General features: G+C 43.2%; 1 protein-coding gene across 3 annotated transcripts in view; it reads left to right on the top strand.

The window, feature by feature from the left end:
- Positions 1-22,528, top strand: part of LOC139367969 (cGMP-dependent protein kinase 1) — a 182,253-nt gene that overhangs the window by 156,067 nt on the left and 3,658 nt on the right. For 2 of the 3 annotated variants that reach the window (XM_071106398.1, XM_071106397.1), the window contains exons 9-11: positions 8,324-8,398; positions 20,511-20,607; positions 22,351-22,490. In XM_071106398.1, the coding sequence (XP_070962499.1) occupies positions 8,324-8,398; positions 20,511-20,607; positions 22,351-22,490 (312 nt within the window). Of the gene's footprint in view, positions 1-8,323; positions 8,399-20,510; positions 20,626-22,350; positions 22,491-22,528 lie in introns of all 3 variants that reach the window. The other variant, XM_071106396.1, reaches the window with a different exon arrangement.

Below are 22,528 nucleotides of genomic sequence, written 5' to 3'. Positions count from 1 at the left end.
TTCACAAATGCTCTCCATCCAACCTCACTGAGCTCGAGCTGATTTGCAAGGAGGAATGGGAAAAAAATTCAGTCTCTCGATGTGCAAAACTGATAGAGACATACCCCAAGCGACTTACAGCTGTAATCACAGCAAAAGGTGGCGCTACAAAGTATTAACTTAAGGGGGCTGAATGATTTTGCACGCCCAATTTTTCAGTTTTTGATTTGTTAAAAAAGTTTGAAATATCCAATAAATGTCGTTCCACTTCATGATTGTGTCCCACTTGTTGTTGATTCTTCACAAAAAAATACAGTTTTATATCTTTATGTTTGAAGCCTGAAATGTGGCAAAAGGTCGCAAAGTTCAAGGGGGCCGAATACTTTCGCAAGGCACTGTAGCCTACTAACATTGTGCGCATTGCTGCGTTTATAATGTGAAGAAATAACCTAATAGTTTATTAACATTTTAAGTTAAACATTCTCATTTGTTGTGTCAGCCTCATTGCTTAAAACAGATTTTTTTAATGCTAGTGGTTGTATTAATTTGGGATCTATCGCATCCCATAACTGTCCCAGACTATGTTTGTAATATGTAATTATTGCACAGAATAGAATAGGTCAACCTTTGTACTATGGGGGATAGTAGATTGACATATGCTAGTGCTTTTGCTGTTCGTTAGGCCTGCTCATCTTGTTGGCTAACGAAAAGTAAATGTGGACATTTATTCCAATATCTTCAATATGCGCCTCGGAATTGGATACAGACTCTCGCAGTTGCGTCCCTGATGTGTCTGTCTTCACTTGTAGCCTGTGAGAAAAGACCTGATCACCTGATGGAGAGCCATGTGAGTAAGAGATGCTTCAGCACGCAGCCGGGAAAAGGGGATTATAATTATTGCAGCCATTGTCCGCTAAAGGCATGGATTTTTTTAGGGGGCATTACGGCCACACTCACGGGATGCAGCTGGGAAATTCAAGGCATTATCAAGTGCTTGTCAAATTGTGAATGAGAGACTGATGAAGTGTGTACAGCCTAAACAAAAACAAACTAAGCAGAGCTCATGCCTTTCATGCAACTTTTTTCAGATCATCATGCAGCCTTAGAATGTATTAAAAATCAAAACATATAGCCCAACATTTGTATCAGAACTAAAGTTACATAAATAACTTAAGCTTAATTAAAACTCTTTTGGGATAGGGGGCAGCATTATCACTTTTGGGTGAATAGCGTGCCCAGAGTGAACTGCCTCCTACTCTGTTCCAAATGCTAATACAGTGGGGCAAAAAAGTATTTAGTCAGCCACCAATTGTGCAAGTTCTCCCACTTCAAAAGATGAGAGAGGCCTGTAATTTTCATCATAGGTACACTTCAACTATGACAGACAAAATGAGAAAAAAAAATCCAGAAAATCACATTGTAGGATTTTTAATGAATTTATTTGCAAATTATGGTGGAACATAAGTATTTGGTCAATAACAAAAGTTTATCTCAATACTTTGTTATATACCCTTTGTTGGCAATGACAGAGGTCAAACGTTTTCTGTAAGTCTTCGCAAGGTTTTCACACACTGTTGCTGGTATTTTGGCCCATTCCTCCATGCAGATCTCCTCTAGATCAGTGATGTTTTGGGGCTGTTGCTGGGCAACACGTACTTTCAACTCCCTCCAAAGATTTTCTATGGGGTTGAGATCTGGAGACCAGCTAGGCCACTCCAGGACCTTGAAATGCTTCTTACGAAGCCACTCCTTCGTTGCCCGGGCAGTGTGTTTGGGATCATTGTCATGCTGAAAGACCCAGCCACTTTTCATCTTCAATGCCCTTGCTGATGGAAGGAGGTTTTCACTCAAAATCTCACGATACATGGCCCCATTCTCATGATACATGGCCCTCATTCTTTCCTTTACACGGATCAGTCGTCCTGGTCCCTTTGCAGAAAAACAGCCCCAAAGCATGATGTTTCCACCCACATGCTTCACAGTAGGTATGGTGTTCTTTGGATGCAACTCAGCATTCTTTGTCCTCCAAACACGACGAGTTGAGTTTTTACCAAAAAGTTATATTTTGGTTTCATCTGACCATATGACATTCTCCCAATCTTCTTCTGGATCATTAAAATGCTCTCTAGCAAACTTCAGACGGGCCTGGACATGTACTGGCTTAAGCAGGGGGACACGTCTGGCACTGCAGGATTTGAGTCCCTGGCGGCGTAGTGTGTTACTGATGGTAGGCTTTTTTACTTTGGTCCCAGCTCTCTGCAGGTCATTCACTAGGTCCCCCCGTGTGGTTCTGGGATTTTTGCTCACCGTTCTTGTGATCATTTTGTCCCCACGGGGTGAGATCTTTCGTGGAGCCCCAGATCGAGGGAGATTATCAGTGGTCTTGTATGTATTCCATTTCCTAATAATTGCTCCCACAGTTGATTTCTTCAAACCAAGCTGCTTACCTATTGCAGATTCAGTCTTCCTTTATGGTGTTATTTCTAACTTCTGTTGACTCCAAAATGGCGGATATTTCTCTGGCTGGATTGGGCTCTGAGCGTCGTTCTCAGATTATGCTTTTTCCATGAATTTTTTTGAAATCTGACACAGCGGTTGCATTAAGGAGAAGTCTATCTTTAATGCTGTGAATAAAAATTGTGTATTTTATCAATGTTTATTATGAGTATTTTGGAATCCAAACATTACTGCACGTAACGCGCCAATGTAAACTGAGATTTTTGAATATAAATATGTACATTATCGAACAAAACAAACATGTATTGTGTAACAGGATGTCTTATGAGTGTAATCTGATCAAGATCATCAAAGGTTAGTGACTCCTATCTTTGGATGGAAAAATGGCTGTGTTTTTTTGACTTGGCTCTAACATAATCATATGTTGTGCTTTCGCTGTAATGAATGTTTGAAATTGGACACGATAGGTAGATTAACAGGAAGTTTATCTTTCATTTGCTGTTTTGGACTTGTTAATGTGTGAAAGTTACATATTTCCAAAAAATATTTTTGAATTTCTCGCGCTGCCTTTTCAGCGGAATGTTGTCGAGGGGTTCCGCTAGCGGAATGCCTGCCCTAGAAAAAAAGACGGCATCCCCAGCCGCGCCCTCAGAGCATGCGCAGACCAGCTGGCTGGTGTGTTTACGGACATATTCAATCAATCCCTATCCCAGTCTGCTGTTCCCACATGCTTCAAGAGGGCAACCATTGTTCCTGTTCCCAAGAAAGCTAAGGTAACTGAGGTAAACGGCTACGGTAGCACTCACTTCCGTCATCATGAAGTGCTTTGAGAGACTAGTCAAGGACCATATCACCTCCACCCTACCTGACACCCTAGACCCACTCCAATTTGCTTACCGCCCAAATAGGTCCACAGACGATGCAATCTCAACCACACTGCCCTAACCCATCTGGACAAGAGGAATACCTATGTGAGAATGCTGTTCATCGACTACAGCTCGGCATTTAACACCATAGTACCCTCCAAGCTCGTCATCAAGCTCGAGACCCTGGGTCTCGACCCCGCCCTGTGCAACTGGGTACTGGACTTCCTGACGGGCCGCCCCCAGGTGGTGAGGGTAGGCAACAACATCTCCACCCCGCTGATCCTCAACACTGTGGCCCCACAAGGGTGCGTTCTGAGCCCTCTCCTGTACTTCCTGTTCACCCACGACTGCGTGGCCACGCACGCCTCCAACTCAATCATCAAGTTTGCGGACGACACAACAGTGGTAGGCTTGATTACCAACAACGACGAGACGGCCTACAGGGAGGAGGTGAGGGCCCTCGGAGTGTGGTGTCAGGAAAATAACCTCACACTCAACGTCAACAAAACTAAGGAGATGATTGTGGACTTCCGGAAACAGCAGAGGGAACACCCCCCTATCCACATCGATGGAACAGTAGTGGAGAGGGTAGCAAGTTTTAAGTTCCTCGGCATACACATCACAGACAAACTGAATTGGTCCACCCACACAGACAGCATCGAGAAGAAGGTGCAGCAGCGCCTCTTCAACCTCAGGAGGCTGAAGAAATTCGGCTTGTCACCAAAAGCACTCACAAACTTCTACAGATGCACAATCGAGAGCATCCTGGCGGGCTGTATCACCGCCTGGTACGGCAACTGCTCCGCCCACAACCGTAAGGCTCTCCAGAGGGTAGTGAGGTCTGCACAACGCATCACCGGGGGCAAACTACCTGCCCTCCAGGACACCTACACCACCCGATGTTACAGGAAGGCCATAAAGATCATCAAGGACAACAACCACCCGATCCACTGCCTGTTCACCCCGCTATCATCCAGAAGGCGAGGTCAGTACAGGTGCATCAAAGCTGGGACCGAGAGACTGAAAAACAGCTTCTATCTCAAGGCCATCAGACTGTTAAACAGCCACCACTAACATTGAGTGGCTGCTGCCAACACACTGACTCGACTCCAGCCACTTTAATAATGGGAATTGATGGGAAATGATGTAAAATATATCACTAGCCACTTTAAACAATGCTACCTAATATAATGTTTACACACCCTACATTATTCATCTCATAAGTCTACGTATATACTGTACTCTATATCATCTACTGCATCTTTATGTAATACATGTATCACTAGTGTACTTTAACTATGCCACTTTGTTTACATACTCATCTCATATGTATATACTGTACTCGATACCATCTACTTATCGTATCTTGCCTATGCCGCTCTGTACCATCACTCATTCATATATCTTTATGTACATATTCTTTATCCCCTTACACTTGTGTGTATAAGACAGTAGTTTTGGAATTGTTAGTTAGATTACTTGTTGGTTATTACTGCATTGTCGGAACTAGAAGCACAAGCATTTCGCTACACTCGCATTAACATCTGCTAACCATGTGTATGTGACAAATAAAATTTGATTTGATTTGATTTGAGAAAGGATAAAATACCTGTTTCTTTGTTAACCGCTCAACACAGGATGTGCCCAATCTCTCAAACCGTTTGGAGAAAATATCCTTTCTATTTTATTCAGCTATGGTCAATTGTATTATTCAAACTAGAAAATAATATCAAATAATGCCATGGAATTCTAAGCGAATCGTGTCTGTTAAATCTTGTCTGCTAAATCTTGCCTGCCATATTGCATAGTCAGATCAGGGCCTATCAAGGACAACTCAGAGTATAATATTTTGTTCTTCTGAAATAGACTACATGTTTCTTTAGACCTGTATAAAATAAATAATGGCTTTATTGTCATGACGTAGACTATATTACATGGATTTATTCTACTTTTTAAAATGTAGATGTTCCAAAGGTCTGCATCGATGTGTGGAAGCCAAGAGATGCTAAATGTGTTCATGTGAATTAACAGTCAATTGAGACCGGCAGTTATTTGCTTGACAATCACCGGCTGAAAAAATGCCATGACCACCACAGCCCTAGCCATGATTGCATGGCACCCCCTTCCACCTCATATAGCACTAGGGAACAGCAAACCTGGTTCAATAAACAAATAAAGCAACACTTCACGGCATAACACCTCTCCCCCATGTGACCTTCTTGTTGTGATGGTGTACTGGAATGTACAGTATGTGTGTAACTGATAGATGCACACACTACATGTTCAGGTTTTTAAATGTATGTCAGTTGTAAAGTATTTTGTCTGTAACGTCTTCTTTGTTATGTTTCGGACCCCAGTTAGACTTGCTATCGCCATTGGCGTCTGCTAATGGGGATCCTAATAAAATAAATCCCTATATAGTGCATTACTTTTGACCAGGGTCCATGGGGTAGTGCACTATATAGGGAATAGAGTGCCATTTTGGTGTAGACTTGGTACCAAACATACGCTCGGACAGGGAGACGAACAGTGTGGTCAGGAAGATATAGCAATAATATATAAGCTGAGTTGAGCCGAGTTTGGGCAGCCCTGCTCTGGGCTATGAACTTCTGAAGTCTTGTGCATCACTAATATCAATCTCATTTATATGGCAACTCGACCTTATCCAGTGGGAGTGGACAGCTTGTATATGGGCTTTTATAGAAGAGGCACACTAAGAATACAACTTTAAATGGGTCAGCATGTGGGTCTATATTTAGAGCAAAGCAGTTCACACTTCAAATACCCTTTATTGCCTATCATGGGTCATTATTCCTGGATGATATCGGAATCTTTTTGCAGCGGCCAAGTCAGGAAATGATAATAAACTCCTACAGTCTAGACATAAATTTCACATAATGAGTTCATAACTGTCAGGGAGATGTGACAGTTCTAGCCTAACCTCATTCGAGATCAGATATTCTCTCACACATACCTTAAGTAATGTTGATTGTGTGATTACTATTTCTCAAAACTATTTTTTTTAAAGATCCTTGTCAAAATTCTTAACGGTCTGACACTTGAATCTAACACTTGTGAGAGCAGACTCATAAACTTCAGACATAACTGTCTATCTATATCTGTGGCGATTTTAGCCATGGCCTCATAACCATGGGTTCACATGAATGACTGTTAGGAGAGTCAAAGGATGCCAAGTCATGCTCTGGTGAAACATTTACCAGCAATGAGTCGATATTTCACCATCAATATAATGTTGAATTACTGGTAGGAGCTGGAAGGGAAGGTAATGAGTTGTGTGGTAGAAAGGGAGGGCAGTGGACAGGAAATGGGGGGCACATGGGAGAGTGAGTATTCTGTTTTGGAATACTAGTCCGCCTCACCTCATCTCAGCACCCAAATGGCCCAGACAAATGCTTTTCAGCACTGTTGCCTGCTGGGAGGAAAAAGCCCCAGATTCATCACTCCTCATATAGGGCTCAGATGTGTCACATTTAAATGTCCGGTCTTCCAACCTGCCACCTCTAACTGAAATGCTGTGTGGTAATCAGACCCCTCTTCACCCCTCGGATGGTTTCAGGCACTTCGGAAACAGATGGCTAAAAACAGCACAGAAGGACACTTAATGATAAAAACCTGCTCACCCTAAAAAGGAAAGATTACACATTTTAAGGGAAATAATGATTAGTCATCATAATCTGGTTATTTTTTTCTATCCAGATATTTGTCTACTACTGTGAGATAAGAGGAGGCCTGAGATAGGATTTCAAGGTTTAGCTGTCAGTCATTTATTATTTCTTTCATCTTTAAATGTATTATATTATGACATTTTGACAGTTGCCAACTCCCTGATAAAGTGTAATTAAGTGTAGGGTTTAAATACTAACTCAAGGAAACCATGGAAGATTGCATCTTTAAAAAAAAATAAACACTATGATTTACCATGCCTTGTCAGGTAAATAAATTACATTTCAGACATCCAGTCATCCTTGTTTACCTTGACAGTATCATTGATAAGTATATATACCCTTCGGAACAGCTAACATCTATCATATCTTGTCTGTAACAGAAAACTGAAGATTGCCTTTTGAATGTTCAAACTGTGGGCCGGCAGACTTTATATTGTTGACTTCCAAAAGAACAGATATAAACCTCAGATCTTTTGATTGTTCTAAAGCATTTCCTCCGTCAAACTGAGACAAGCATGTCTGCTCTCCTCCCATGCGTCTCACTATTGTGAGAGATTTAATCAGAATAATTCAATCCTCTAAAGCATAAATAGACTATGTATAGATTCATAATAATAACAATCTATTCTATAGAGTGAGTACTCTGAGATGGATGTCACGTTAACGTTTGGGGAAGGGAAAGTACTATTCAAAGACAGTTTTGTCCCAGTAGCGGAAGCCATCTTTTAACCTATTTTTAACATGTTACAGAAAACCTACTTAGTGTGATTCATTTGGAACCAAAATGGGAGATACCACGCTTTTGCTTTGCTCAATTACAATGCTGTGGCTCAACCAGCACAAAATTAACAGGGGATTATGTTTGCTGTTATTCAAACATTGTCTCAAATTCATCAAATTGTCTCACTCTGCTCAAAGCTTTTTTCCGAGATTGATTTTTGTGACAGATTAGTGGTGATTTGCTGCCCTCCTGTGTCTCATGTATTAATAATGCTGAACTCAGTGAACATTTGTAACAATAGCAGCATGGCTACGTCCCAATAATCTCTCCTTTCTCCTGAAGTGTGCACTCGTTGACTACTCCCCACAAATGGAAAAGCATTGGATTGGCGTAGGCATGGGCTGTTTTCCGTCATTTGTGTTTTAGGAGAGATCATTGGGATACAACCATATGTTAATGTAACCTAGGTGTTTTAGGAGAGATCATTGAGATACAACCATAAGTTACTGTAACCTAGGTGTTTTAGGAGAGATCGTTGAGATACAACCATAAGTTATTGTAACCTAGGTGTTTTAGGTAGTCAATGATTAATGTGACTCTGTCTTCACTTTCAGTTCATTTAAGCACTTGATCGGGGGCCTCGAGGATGTCTCAAACAAAGGCTATGAGGATGCAGGGGCCAAAGCCAAGTAAGTATCTCACTCTTCACATACAGTTCCCTACATGCATCCGATGTCCAAAATTGTGCATCGTCTACATACAGGGCATCATTAGCGTCACACATATTCCCGTTTCCTTATACACCCACACATACATATACACTAGATACTGTATACATATATACATGTAACTAACACCCCTCAAGCACACCTCATTACAACAATACCCTTCAGCCCACAACACACACCTCATTAACACTAAACTCCCCTAGCCATTGCAAAACCAGATGAGGTTGTAGTCGATGCTTGGAGTTAATTAGTCTTGTTTCATCTGTCTTGCCGTTCCTCTGACCTCTTCCTGGATATAATTATCTCTGCTGCAACGGCTTTCCATAAAGAGAAACTTCATCCAGCCCAACGGCTTTAGTTACATGTGAATCCCAGTCCCTGCTACAATTGTTGAGCTCTGGAGTTTAGAATGCTTTCTTGATTTCCTGATTAGTGGGAAAATGAGGAATATGAGGAATCCAACCGATAATAGTGATTCAGTTATAGTGGTCTTGTCTTCAGCTTGTCATTTTAATTAGAGAAGACACATTGGGTTTGTATTTCGCTGAACTTAGAACATATTGTAGTTGGTTAGTAAGCAGGCTAACGATACATGCTGCTCTTGAAAACTGATTTGTGTCACGGGCACATATTGTTCTCATAACAGAGTTTGGAAACATTCCGCTCTCCTGTTTTTGCTGCTGAAGTATGTCAAGCAACAAACTGCATGTTCTTTGAGATAATATTAACCATTGTTTTCATCAACTCAAAGCAGATAGGTATTGAACAACTCCTATGTTAAATGGCGTGCAATTAAATCCCATGTTTGTCATTGACGTGGGTAATAACTGTCTGTATGAGGGGGCTCACTCACAAACGTACAGCCCAGATAACACATCATGGTGACAGAGTAGTCGGTCGTCTGGCCCCTAGAGCCATGGGGAGCCCATCTGTCCCTAGAGCCATGGGGAGCCCATCTGTCCCTAGAGCCATGGGGAGCCCATCTGTCCCTAGAGCCATGGGGAGCCAATCGGTCCCTAGAGCCATGGGAAGCCCATCTGTCCCTAGAGCCATGGGGAGCCCATCTGTCCATAGAGCCATGAGGAGCCAATCTGTCCCTAGAGCCATGGGGAGCCCATCTGTCCCTAGAGCCATGAGGAGCCAATCTGTCCCTAGAGCCATGGGGAGTCCATCTATCCCTAGAGCCATGAGGAGCCAATCTGTCCCTAGAGCCATGAGGAGCCAATCTGTCCCTAGAGCCATGAGGAGCCAATCTGTCCCTAGAGCCATGGGAAGTCAATCTGTCCCTAGAGCCATGAGGAGCCAATCTGTCCCATGAGCCATGAGGAAGTTCATCTGTCACTAGAGCCATGAGGAAAGGCCATCTGTCCCTAGAGTCATGAGGAAGCCCATCTGTCCCTAGACCCATGAGGAGGACATATGTCCCTAGAGCCATGAGGAGGACATCTGTCCCTAGCCTAGAGCCATGAAGAGGACATCTGTCCCTAGAGCCATGAAGAGCCATGAAGAGGACATCTGTCCCTAGAGCCATGAGGAGCCCATCTGTCACTAGCCATATATGCAGCAGTGTCCTTCATTGTTAGGGGGCCTGGTGTGTGTGCCTCAGATAGCATTTCATTTGGCATTGTGAAGCTCTTTCAATACTACTTTATATCATTTGAAAATGATGCAAGTACCCCCTCTAGTGGTCAGTGATCCTTAGTACAGGAGCTGATTAATTGACTTCAAAGACAGCTGTTCACAGTCACAAATGGCCAAGTCCTAAATTGAGATATATTATTATTGGTAATGAAACAGGCCGTAGACCTGTGTGCTCACCCCTCAAGATACTTTTGTGGTTCCTCCATCATCTCTAACAACTGTTGTTGTCATGGTATCATGGTATCATGGTAAGTGTTGTGCCAAAGCCTATGAGGAAATGCATGGGGGGGGGGGGGGTTTGGATGAACACCGGAAATAAGGTCTGTGGTAAACACAGGTTTAGGTCTTCTAGGTTTTGTTCTATGAGATAATCTTCATCAGATTACATTAATTCTGGTGAATTTTTAAGCATTTACAGTGCCTTCGGAAAGTATTCAGACCCTCTTGAATTGTTCCACATTTTGTTATGTTAAAGCCTTATTCTAAAATGTATTCAATTGTGTTTCTCCCCTTATCACTCTATACCCACACAATACCCCATAATAACAAATTCAAAAACGTTATTTTTTATACATTTTTGCTAATTGATATTTAAAAAAATCACATTTACATAAGTATTCAGACCCTTTACTCAGTACTTTGTTCAAGCACCTTTGGCAGCAATTACAGCCTAGAGTCTTCTTGGGTATGACGCTACAAGCTTGGGACACCTGTATTTGGGGAGTTTTTCAGACTCTTTTCTGCAGATCCTCTCAAGCTCTGTCAGGTTGCTGCACAGATGTTCGATCGGCTTCAAGTCCGGGCTCTGGCTAGTCCACTCAAGGACATTCAGAGACTTGTCCCGAAGCCACTCCTGCGTTGTCTTGGCTGTGTGCTTAGGGTCATTGTCCTGTTGGTAGGTGAACCTTCGCCCCAGTCTGAGGCTCTGAGTGCTCTGGAGCAGGTTTTCATCAAGGATCTCTCTGTACTTTGCTCCGTTCATCTTTGCCTCGATCCTGATTAGTCTCCCAGTCACTGCCGCTGAATAACACCCCCAAGCATGATGTTGCCCCTACCATGCTTCACCATGGGGATGGAGCCAGGTTTCCTCCAGAATGTGACGCTTGGCATTCAGGCCAAAAATAGTTTAATCTTGGCTTCATCAGACCAGGGAATCTTGTTTCTCATGGTCTGAGAGTCTTTAGGTGCCTTTTGGCAAACTCCAAGCGGGCTGTCATGTACCTTTTACTGAGGAGTGACTTGCGCCTGGCCATTCTACCATAAAGGCCTGATTGGTGGAATGCTGCAAAGATGGTTGTCCTTCTGGAAAGTTATCCCATCTCCCCAGAGGAACTCTGGAGCTCTGCCAGAGTGACCATTGGGTTCTTGTTCACCTCCTTGACATAGACCCTTCTCCCCCGATTGCTCAATTTGGCCAGCAGCCAGCTCTATGAAGAGTCTTGGTGGTTCCAAACGTCTTTCATTTAAGAATGATGGAGGCCACTGTGTTCTTGGGGACCTTCAATGCTGCAAAAATGTTTTGGTACCCTTCGCAGATCTGTGCCTTGACACAATCCTGTCTTGGAGCTCTACTGACAATTCCTTCGACCTCATGGCTTGGATTTTGCTCTGACATGCACTGTCTACTGTGGGACCTTATATAGACAGGCTTGTGCCTTTCCAAATCATGTCCAATCAATTTAATTTACCACAGGTGGACTCTCAAGGATGATCAATGGAAACAGGATGTACCTGAGCTTAATTTCGAGTCTCATAGCAAAGGGTCTGAATACTTATGTAAATAAGGTATTTCTGGTTTTTGTTTAAAATAATTTAGCAAAAATTTCTAAAAACCTGTTTGCGCTTTGTCATTATTGAGTATTGTGTGTAGTAGATTGATGAGTAAATTGTTTTATTGAATCCATTTTAGAATAAGGCTGTAACATAACAAAATGTGGGAAAAGTCAAGGGGTTTTAATACTTTCCGAAAGCACTGTATGTAATCATGTACATAAAACACATAAAGGCCACATAAAGGCCACTGGTATTATCTTAAAGAACAAAACGTATCAGATCTCATAAGCCTTTGTTTACCACAGACCTTATTTTCAGCGTTTGTCCCAAAACCCCATTCTTTCCCCATTCATTTTTAGGACTACAAGCTGGCGAGCTCTATAGAGACCGACAGGACTCTCATAACTTCATCAGTCATGGGATGGAGTATAGAGAACACATCATTTGAGTATGCGGTTGGGTCAATTAAATATACAGCACCCACAATAAGGTGTCTGCAATGACTAAGTAAACAGACCAGACTCAATTTGTGTCCATGGAGTCTAATAACATTCATTAGTTAGTGAGATACCTGTAGGCCTAGTTGTTAAAATGGGCTTTGTGGTGTTTCTGGGAAAACAAACTCTATTTTAGGTTTTCTGATCTACACGTGAAAAACTAAGCATTATCTGAAAGGAAATACAAACAGGAAAGGAAATCTATAATTGTCACTCTTTTTGGAAATAAAGTTATGATTTATTTCCACAAATATATCCAATTTGCAGTGGTGCTAGCTAGTATTTCCCATGTTGAATTAGCCCAATTCTTAATTCTTAATAATTCCCCATTTCTCCTACTCCCAAATCCAGTCAGCTGATGTTCTGAAAGAGCGGCAAAATCTGGACCCCCACAAATCAGCCGGGCTAGACAATCTGGACCCTTTCTTTCTAAAATGATCTGCCGAAATTGTTGCAACCCCTATTTACTAGCCTGTTCAACCTCTCTTTCGTGTCGTCTGAGATTCCCAAAGATTGGAAAGCAGCTGCGGTCATCCCCCTCTTCAAAGGGGGACACACTCTTGACCCAAACTGCTACAGACCTATATCTATCCTACCCTGCCTTTCTAAGGTCTTCGAAAGCCAAGTCAACAAACAGATCACCGACCATTTCGAATCCCACCGTACCTTCTCCGCTATGAATCTGGTTTCAGAGCTGGTCATGGGTGTACCCCAGCCACGCTCAAGGTTCTAAACAATATCTTAACCGCCATCGATAAGAAACAATACTGTGCAGCCGTATTCATTGACCTGGCCAAGGCTTTCGACTCTGTCAATCACCACATCCTCAGCGGCAGACTCAACAGCCTTGGTTTCTCAAATGACTGCCTCGCCTGGTTCACCAACTACTTCTCCAACAGAGTTCAGTGTTCTAAATCTGAGGGCCTGTTGTCTGGACCTCTGACAGTCTCTATGGGGGTGCCACATGGTTAAATTCTTGGGCCGACTCTCTTCTCTGTATATATTAATGATGCTATTAATCTTGCTGCTGGTGAGTCTCTGATTCACCTCTACGCAGACGACACCATTCTGTATACTTCTGGCCCTTCTTTGGACACTGTGTTAATTAACAACCCTCCAGACGAGCTTCAATGCCATACCACTCTCCTTCCGTAGCCTCCAACTGCTCTTAAATACAAGTAAAACTAAATGCATGCTCTTGAACCGATCACTGCCTGCACCTGCTCGCCCATCCAGCATCATTACTCTGGACGGTTCTGACTTAGAATATGTGGACAACTACGAATACCTAGGTGTCTGGTTAGACTGTAAACTCTCCTTCCAGACTCGTATAAAACCTCTCCAATCCAAAAGTTAAGTCTAGAATTGGCTTCCTATTTCGCAAAACAAAGCATCCTTCACTCATGCTGCCAAACATACCCTCGTAAAACTGACCATCCTACCGATCCTCGACTTTGGCGATGTCATTTACAAAATAGCCTCCAACACCCTACTCAACAAATTGGATGCAGTCTATCACAGTGCCATCCGTTTTGTCACCAAACCCCTATATACTACCCACCACTGCGACCTGTACGCTCTCGTTGGCTGGCCCTCGCTTCACACTCGCCGCCAAACCCACTGGCTCCAGGTCATACTAAAAGACCCTGCTAGGTAAAGTCCCGCCTTATCTCTGCTCGCTGGTCACCATAGCTGCACCCACTCGTAGCACGCGTTCCAGCAGGTATATCTCACTTGTCACCCCCAAAGCCAATTTTGCCGCCTCTCCTTCCAGTTCTCTACTGCCAATGACTGGAACGAACTACAAAAATCTCTGAAACTGGAAACACTTATCTCTCTCACTAGCTTTAAGCACCAGCTGTCAGAGCAGCTCACAGATCACTGCACCTGTACATAGCCCATCTATAAATAGCCCAAACAACTACCCCATCCCCTACTGTATTTATTTATTTATTTTGCTCCTTTGCACCCCAGTATTTCTACTTTGCACAATCATCTACTGTCAAATCTTCCATTCCAGTGTTTTAATTGATATATTGTATTTAATTCGCCACCATGGCCTATTTATGAACTTTACCTCCCTTATCTCACCTCATTTGCTCACATTGTATATAGACTTATTTTTCTACTGTATTATTGACTGTATGTTTGTTTTACTCCATGTGTAACTCTGTGTTGTTATATGTGTCGAACTGCTTTGCTTTATCTTGGCCAGGTCACAATTGTAAATGAGAACTTGTTCTCAACTTGCCTACCTGGTTAAATAAAGGTGAAATAAAAAATTTAAAAATAAAATGTGTTACATTTTCTTGGTAACATCAACAACTACAGTAAAATTGTAAATACGCAAACGTAGTTCCCATGTATAGTAATACAGTCGGCCTTCTGCTGGCTCTGTGTCCCTGGCTTTCTCCCATCAATCAGTCCGTTGATCAGGGTCCCAAGCCTTCTGCTGGCTCTGTGTCCCTGGCTTTCTCCCATCAATCAGTCCGTTGATCAGGGTCCCAAGCCTTCTGCTGGCTCTGTGTCCCTGGCTTTCTCTCATCAATCAGCCCGTTGATCAGGGTCCCAAGCCTTCTGCTTGCTCTGTATCCCTGGCTTTCTCCCATTAATCAGCCCGTTGATCCGGGTCCCAAGCCTTCTGCTGGCTCTGTGTCCCTGGCTTTCTCCCACCAATCAGCCCGTTGATCAGGGTCCCAAGCCTTCTGCTTGCTCTGTGTCCCTGGCTTTCTCCCATCAATCAGCCTGTTGATCAGGGTCCCAAGCCTTCTGCTGGCTCTGTGTCCCTGGCTTTCTCTCTCTCTCTCTCTCTCTCTCTCTCTCTCTTGACCCTTAGCCAGAAGGGCCTGCTCTGTGCAGAGGGCAGGTTGCGTCCACCACCATAAGGGTCTCTCACGCCAAAGGTGACAGCACACGGTGGCAGGGGGGTCTGGAAAAGCTTGCGGGGTTCAGGCTGGTATATTCTGCCCCCCTACCTCCCTCCTCTGTGTCCCTAAGGTTCCCTATGTTCCCATGTTCCCTGGCTGTACCCTCCCCAGGCTCTCCTTTTTCTGCCTCCCCAGGTGGAACAGGTTCTATATTTGTAAACATTAGAGGGTGCGGGACAGCTGTTTCAACTCGGTTCCTCTAAAGTACTGGAGGCTGGTGAGGGGAGGACAGGCTTATAATAATTTCTGCAATGGAGTGAATGGAATGGTATCAAACACATGGAAACCATGTGTTTGATGTGTTTGATACCATTCTATTTACTTCGTTGCAGCATTACTATAAGCCCGTCCTCCCAGATTAAGGTGTCACCAGCCACCTGTGTTCTAAACACGTATTGGTTTTCTGAGGCGATTCAGTGGTAGGGGTATAAACAGCTTCTATATGTGGCAACAGGGAAGCCCGGCCAGAAGCGCTGACCTTGCGGTTTTCTGACCTTGCGGTTTTCACGTGTGTGATAGAGAGCTCTTGAACTCAATTCAGTCTCCCCGTTTTGTTATAGAGGTCTTTTCTACTGTCTCTTAATGTTTATGAGCCTAACTGAACTTTTTCAGTTAGGCTCAACTTATTTCATAATCACATTATTTAAGAGAGAGGTACTTAAAAATTGCACTGTTGGTTAGGGACTGTAAGTAAACATTTCACTGTAAGGTCTACTACACCTGTTGTATTCGGTGCACGTGACGAATAAAAGTTGATTTAATTTATCTTCAAAAAGTTACATTTCAAATTCTTGATCAACTCATTGACATTATCTGTAATGCTATTGGTAAATCAAGGGAGCGTGTTACTTGTTTACTACTGAAATACAATCTTGAAATCTTGAGAGAATCTTGAAAGACACTTATGAAAGAGGAGTTTATTTTTGTATTTGGCCTTTAGTCCCAGCCTAGGCAATGTCTCTTTGAATAGTGCCAGTGCAGTGGAGTCATGTGGTAAAATCCTGACATGAGATATTATGGGTAACTCAGACTTGAATGTAACCCCTGTTTTTGTGGACATGAGTTATGTGAGGCGATCCCTCACATAGATCACGATCCTTGCTGTCTGGGATCCTTGGTACGTCCCAACCCTATTTAAAGTTAAAAAAATAGTTAAGGTAAGGGTTAAAGCTACAGTCTTAGGAAAAAGGGTTATTCAGCTGTGCCCATAGGCTGTGCCCCTCTGTGGAAAGGGTTCTACATAGAACCCAAAAGGGCTCTACCTAGAACCAAAAGAGTTCTACCTGGAACCAAAAAGGATTCTTTAAAGGGTTCTCCTATGGGGCCAGCCAAAGAACCCTTTTTTGGAACCCTTTTTTCCTCAGAGTGTAACCTTAACCCTTACCTTAACCATTTTCCACTTTAGATAGCACCTTTTTTTCTCAGAGTGTAACCTTAACCCTTACCTTAACCATTTTCCACTTTAGATAGCACCTTTTTTCCCTAAGAGTGTAGCGTTAGGGTTAGGTAAGGGTTAAGGTTAGGGTTAGGGTAAAGGTTAAGGTTAGGGTAGATCACCAGGTGTCATAAGCCATGGCAGCTCAGCGCTGTAGTAAAGCATTTCTGTTTGATTGTTAGACCTCGTGCTTGGCTCTGAGAATGGAGTCAGGAACCAGGAACATCCCAAATACAAGGCCATGACATTTACGGCTACACGATCACAACACAGCTGCACAAATATGGAGCTGTATAGCAGCTGTACTAGTGTATTCAACCAACAGTTCAATAGAAGTTTAATAGAAAATAGGGCAGTAGCTAAATTCAATTCAAGCTACAATTACGAATACATGGTGGGAGTCAAATAGTTTGAGATCATCAAAAGTCAACAACATCAAAGGCTGCACGATTGATCAACACGTGCATTACTTACAATACAAGATACAAGGTAGCCTGAATGAACGAAACACAATGTGACAAGGATAACACCGTGTTGAACTGACCCAGGCTTGAGTTGTCAGGTCCGCAGATCAAGGGGGCGTAATCGGGTCAAAATGCTGCATTGTACGTTCACACCTGGCAGCTGGTTTCAATAAGGATGTTTTTTTTTGTTGTCTCTGCCCATGTGGTCGCTTTATTGTGAACCATGTGGGGGTCAAACCCCTATGGGTCGGTCTTAGTTGTGCATTGACCCCTGAGGTGAGCGGCCTCATCCAGCCACAGTTTCGGACTTAGCGTATATTTTGACAGCTGCCACGGCAGCAATAGTGTAGTGAACATGTCAGAATGGAGGAATGCGACTGTTGTGTTGTGATCACACTTTTCAGCAGCAGGTCAGGTATTTTGAGGGGCAAGGGGGCAGTAGCATAGATAAATTGAATTGGATAAAAACATTTTTTTAAGTATTCGTGTCTCATAACAGGACATTGTGTGGCTTTAGTATCCATATGATGAAATGTTGTGGTTTGAAGACATGTCTTTTCTAGCACCCGGAAAGGATTGTAGGCTATATGGCGTTGTGTAAAGGGTCATCTTAGGTCAGTAGGCTTCAAAATAAGGGCAGTGAAAAAATATCCATATGGTTTGAGAGTCTAGAATTCAATCTTGTGTCTACATTCACCGTCTTGATTTAAGAGAAGATCCCTGTTAACCTAAACCTCGTCGCAGCTTTATCAAAGTCATGGGCTTACCCTGGGACAGAAGAATGGGACTGACTGACGACGTTGTGGAGAATCACCACACCGCTGAGTCCCCTCTCAGTCCTGTCCACTGAAGACATCACTCAGCATAGCTTCTGTCAGCAGCCCACCAATTACATCATGTGACACCCCACCCGTAACCTTTTACCACTTAAGGCCTCGAGAGAGTTGAGTGGCGGAATAGACTCCACAACAAGTCAGGTGCCCACATTTGGGGGGGTAAAAAAAACTGTTACTATATAAACAGAAAACAAAAACCCTAGGATTCACACAGATTTGAAATACGACACATTCTATTAGAACTCTAAAAATACAATTTGCATGAGTTGAGCATTTAATTAGACATTGACTAGATATTTGGTCCTGTAAAAGTTTGAAATTATTGGGTGGCCTTCGGTAAGGCCTTTATACCGTCTACACAGCCTCAGTTGAGAGTCGACCTATAAGCCCTGAACCTATTGTTCGGCATAAAGAGTAGTGTTTCAGTAGTGGGTCACCATTCCGATGAGCGGTCAGCCCATGTGCGTTTGGTTGACATTGGCCTCAGTAACGGCTTACATCTGGCAAGGCACCCAACCCGTGTTGAGATGCAAGACTTTTTCCATTTCTGATTCCAATAGCTCATAAAAAGCCAGTGGCACTTGTTGTGTGAAGACTGAGGGCCAACCCAGGTTGATGTGTTGGTGTGTGGATGGTGTGATTCATCCCTCGATGTAGTCGTTTGCCCCCTCCCAGGCCCCCATCATGTTCCTCTCTTATTGGCTGGTGTCAGGTTCTACACACTGCCAGGGAGTGCGAAGATGTCATCACTTTCCTAGAAGCTTGTCACAGAAGTGGCTAGTAGCCAGTAACCACTCCACTCTTCCCCTGTCTCTTGGGACTCACTTCCCACCAGCATCATGTGATACAGTGGGTGTGTGTTGAGGTTATACTACTAAAATGACATGGGTCCTCCCTGTTTTGATCACTTCAAACTCACATTGAAGATGGGAGATAATTCCCAGCATAAAATGGGACAGTTGAAGCCGACACTTAGTCACATTCCCAACAGATCCTGGGGATCACTCAGGAGCTCAGATGTCTGTTCACTGCAGGGAAACAACCTGATCGCCCCTGTTCACAGGATATTTTCAGGCCTTCTTCCAGGCATGTATATCTGGTAGATTTTCCATACAACCACACAAGATTATTATACACTATTAGGAAAAAGGATTCCCAAAGGGTTATTCGGCTATCCCCATAGGAGTTCCAGGTAGAACCCTTTTGGGTTCCATGTTCCCTCTGTGGAAAGGGTTCTACATGGAACCCAAAAGGATTTTACCTGGAACCAAATAGGGTTATTCAAAGGGAACTCCTATGTGGACAGCCAAAGAACCATTTTAGGTTCTAGATAGCACCTTTTTTTACTAAGAGTGTAGGAGTGAATAATTGATTATTCACTCATTCACCAATTAGCTGAATTGAAGACCGTCCTTCATGATTGTCATTAACAACCAAGTTGGTTCAAACTAATCGGGAAATCAGGAAAATTACTCTCTCCACATCAGCACAGTGAGGGACCAAATCCTGTCCATAGTGGTTTTCTATGGAGATGTGATCAGCAGCTGAAGTTTATCAGTGAGGTGTAAGGCCTTGCAGATGATGGAGGCTCAGTTTGGCAGCAGGGAAAGGTGTGAGAGCCTTGGTAACTGGGCAAACCTCAAGCAATGTCCACGTGCTAAAAATACCAGTGGGATCAGCCAGGCAGTATTAGTAGTCACTGGTACTTGGAGCTGAGAACATTTGGCTTTTTGTTTTGGCATGGACACACACCTTAGTCGCTCGCTGTCCTGCAGTCTGGTTTCAAGGCTTTAGTCTCTTCTTAACTTGTGGTCTAAGAAGGTGTACTGTAACGTTCATTGCCGTCTGCAGAGCACACGTTTTATCAGTGTTGGATTCAACTTTCTTGGATTGAACTTTTAGAGGGATACCTCTACCAGAAGTCTATGTCTGTCTATTTCCTTTGTTTTGTTTGCAATACTCCTGGTTGTTACTTCAAAGTACGGATGTCTACCTTGAAGGTTGTAATTGTTGGACTCTGAAATCAACACCCAGAGGACTGAGGAAGCCTGGACAGACTGAGATACATGCAGACAGAATCTGAAGACCTGGCCAATACACCAATCTTCCACATACAGATAAAGCTATATTCCAACCCTCGAAATGTGAACTGGAAATGGCACCTTAACTCCACTTTCGAGAAAGAACTCTTACAGATGCTGTGTAGAACGTGTTCGTGAAGCAACATAACATCTTTGTCCTGCAAGGCAGATCATTTCTTTCTATTGACCATATCATTGACTTTTGTCAGAGGGGTCCAATTGATTGTTTTTCAGTACTTTACTTGGTCAGACCAAAGTGAGGACAAGATGCGTGAGTTGGTGATACCTTTCCCAGTGCGGAAAGAGAGGGAGCGCCAGAACAGTCTCCCGGCTCCATCCCCGCCACTGTCATTCCCAATCACCTCCTACTCCATCCAGACTTCTAAGAAGTTTCCCTTTTTCCACTTCAAAAAATGCAGATACGAAGCGGAGAACGCCTTCTTCTGTAACCTGAAGCTGGTGGACTTCAACATCATTGACACGTTGGGGGTCGGAGGTTTCGGACGCGTGGAGCTGGTAGGATGTTTAAATAAAGTATGTATTGTCTATAATGTCTCTCTCTCTCTCTCTCTCTCTCTCTCTCTCCCTCCCTTTCTCTCTTTGTATGCTGTTACACTTCCAATGTCTTGTCCTACAGTGTCAACTGGGTAGACTGAATAGACACGGTTGCTCATCGATGATAATGTTACTTTTTCCACGATGGTAAAACTGCTAGGATGTTCTGAAGGGTAAACACGATTACTGCCAATGATTTAATTTCAAGGGAACGTCATTCGGTGCAGACACCTTGTTGAATCTAGCGAAGGCCTGATTTGTGGAGCTCTACATTTCCAGACCGTGCCTGAGGCACATGTCCTATTTCATTTTAAACCATTGGCAGGGAATAAAGAGGGAAGTTTGAATGTAATTGAGTGACATCAGATAGCATAGGAAGGACCAGTGGGTCTTCTTGTTCTATAATGGAGCAGTCTCAGCCAGCTCAGGTCCAGAATGTCTATTCAAAGTAACTTTCCACTATAAGGGCAGAATAGGTAATGGAGCCCTGCCTTGTGACCCACGCAGGATGGCATTTATTGGGATGACTCATGTACTGGAGGCAGCTCTGCAGGGTAGTCACTAGCTGGCACAGCCACAAAGTCATAAATTCTGATTGTAAACCCAACTCTAACCTTAACCTTAACTACAGGGTTAACCTTATGCCTAACTCTAACCTTAAATTAAGACCAAAAAGCACATTTTATTTTTATGCATTTTTACAATTCAGACAATTTTGACTTTGCAGCTTGCACATTAGTGGAAATCGCTCAGGTCTGCCTCCAGAACAAGAATCATCCCAATAAATGCCAATCTGCATGACCCAAAGTGTCACATAGCAAATGAGTTCTCAGAAACATTCCAACTTCATCCTGCTTGAATATGTAGTATAGGCATAATATATTTGTGATGTTTACTAACACCAAATGTGGGCCAAGACATCAATTATGTCTAGTTATAACATTGATTGGCTTATAATTAAGCAATAAGCCCCGAGGAGGTGTGGTATATGGCCAATATACCATGGCTGTCAGACAATCAGCAATCAGGGCTCGAACTACCCAGTTTATAATTACACACAAATTATATTATATATATTAACATATTTTGAATGCAATGCACAATCATCATTTTGTCAGTAAAAATGTAAATAAACTTAAACAGCTGACACAGCCACAGTAATAAAATCAGATTTTAAACCATACACATGAAAGCATGTAAACAGACAGAGAAAAGTTGAGAGGGAGAGATCAGGTGAGCGCTAGCATGGCGCAATGTGGACCAGCGGGGTCTCAGAGAGTTAAGGCAAAGGAAAAGCCCAGCTTTTCCTAAAGAGGAATCCCCTGCCCTATTTTAGGCAATGCGGCAACCTCAGTAAAATCAAGTGGCCTTTCTCCTGCCCCCAGGCATCGTGTTCACTGCCCTGGGATTGAATGACAGCCCGGGTATTGAATGATCTCGGACATGTAGGTGCTCCCTGAGATACGCAATGTGAAGAATGTCTGTTCCCGGTTAAACTATTTCCAAGTCGTCAGGCGTCACAAATAGACCCATGACGCATCTGCTATTACTGGGCCCCTATAGAACAAGTGTTAAAATGGCTGAACTAAGACTTGCTCTTCACAGCCAGTACTTGTTTACAACGCAGATGTTGTTCAATTTGCTTTTAGTGGTCGTTGACCTTGAGATGCTCAATTACCTTGCACCGTCTGTGTCCTTCTACAGGTGCAGCTCAAAAGTGATGAGATCAAAACGTTTGCGATGAAGATCCTGAAGAAGAGGCACATCGTGGACACGCGGCAACAGGAGCACATCCGCTCCGAGAAGCAGATCATGCAGGAGGCCCACTCGGACTTCATTGTCAGGTCACTATAGATACAGTCAGATACTAGCTAGATGTAGA

This window comes from Oncorhynchus clarkii, chromosome 16, assembly GCF_045791955.1.
Source record: "Oncorhynchus clarkii lewisi isolate Uvic-CL-2024 chromosome 16, UVic_Ocla_1.0, whole genome shotgun sequence".
Classification (NCBI taxonomy): domain Eukaryota; kingdom Metazoa; phylum Chordata; class Actinopteri; order Salmoniformes; family Salmonidae; genus Oncorhynchus; species Oncorhynchus clarkii.
The sequence above is the reverse complement of the archived record's forward strand: the minus strand, read 5'-3'. Positions and strand labels throughout refer to the sequence as shown.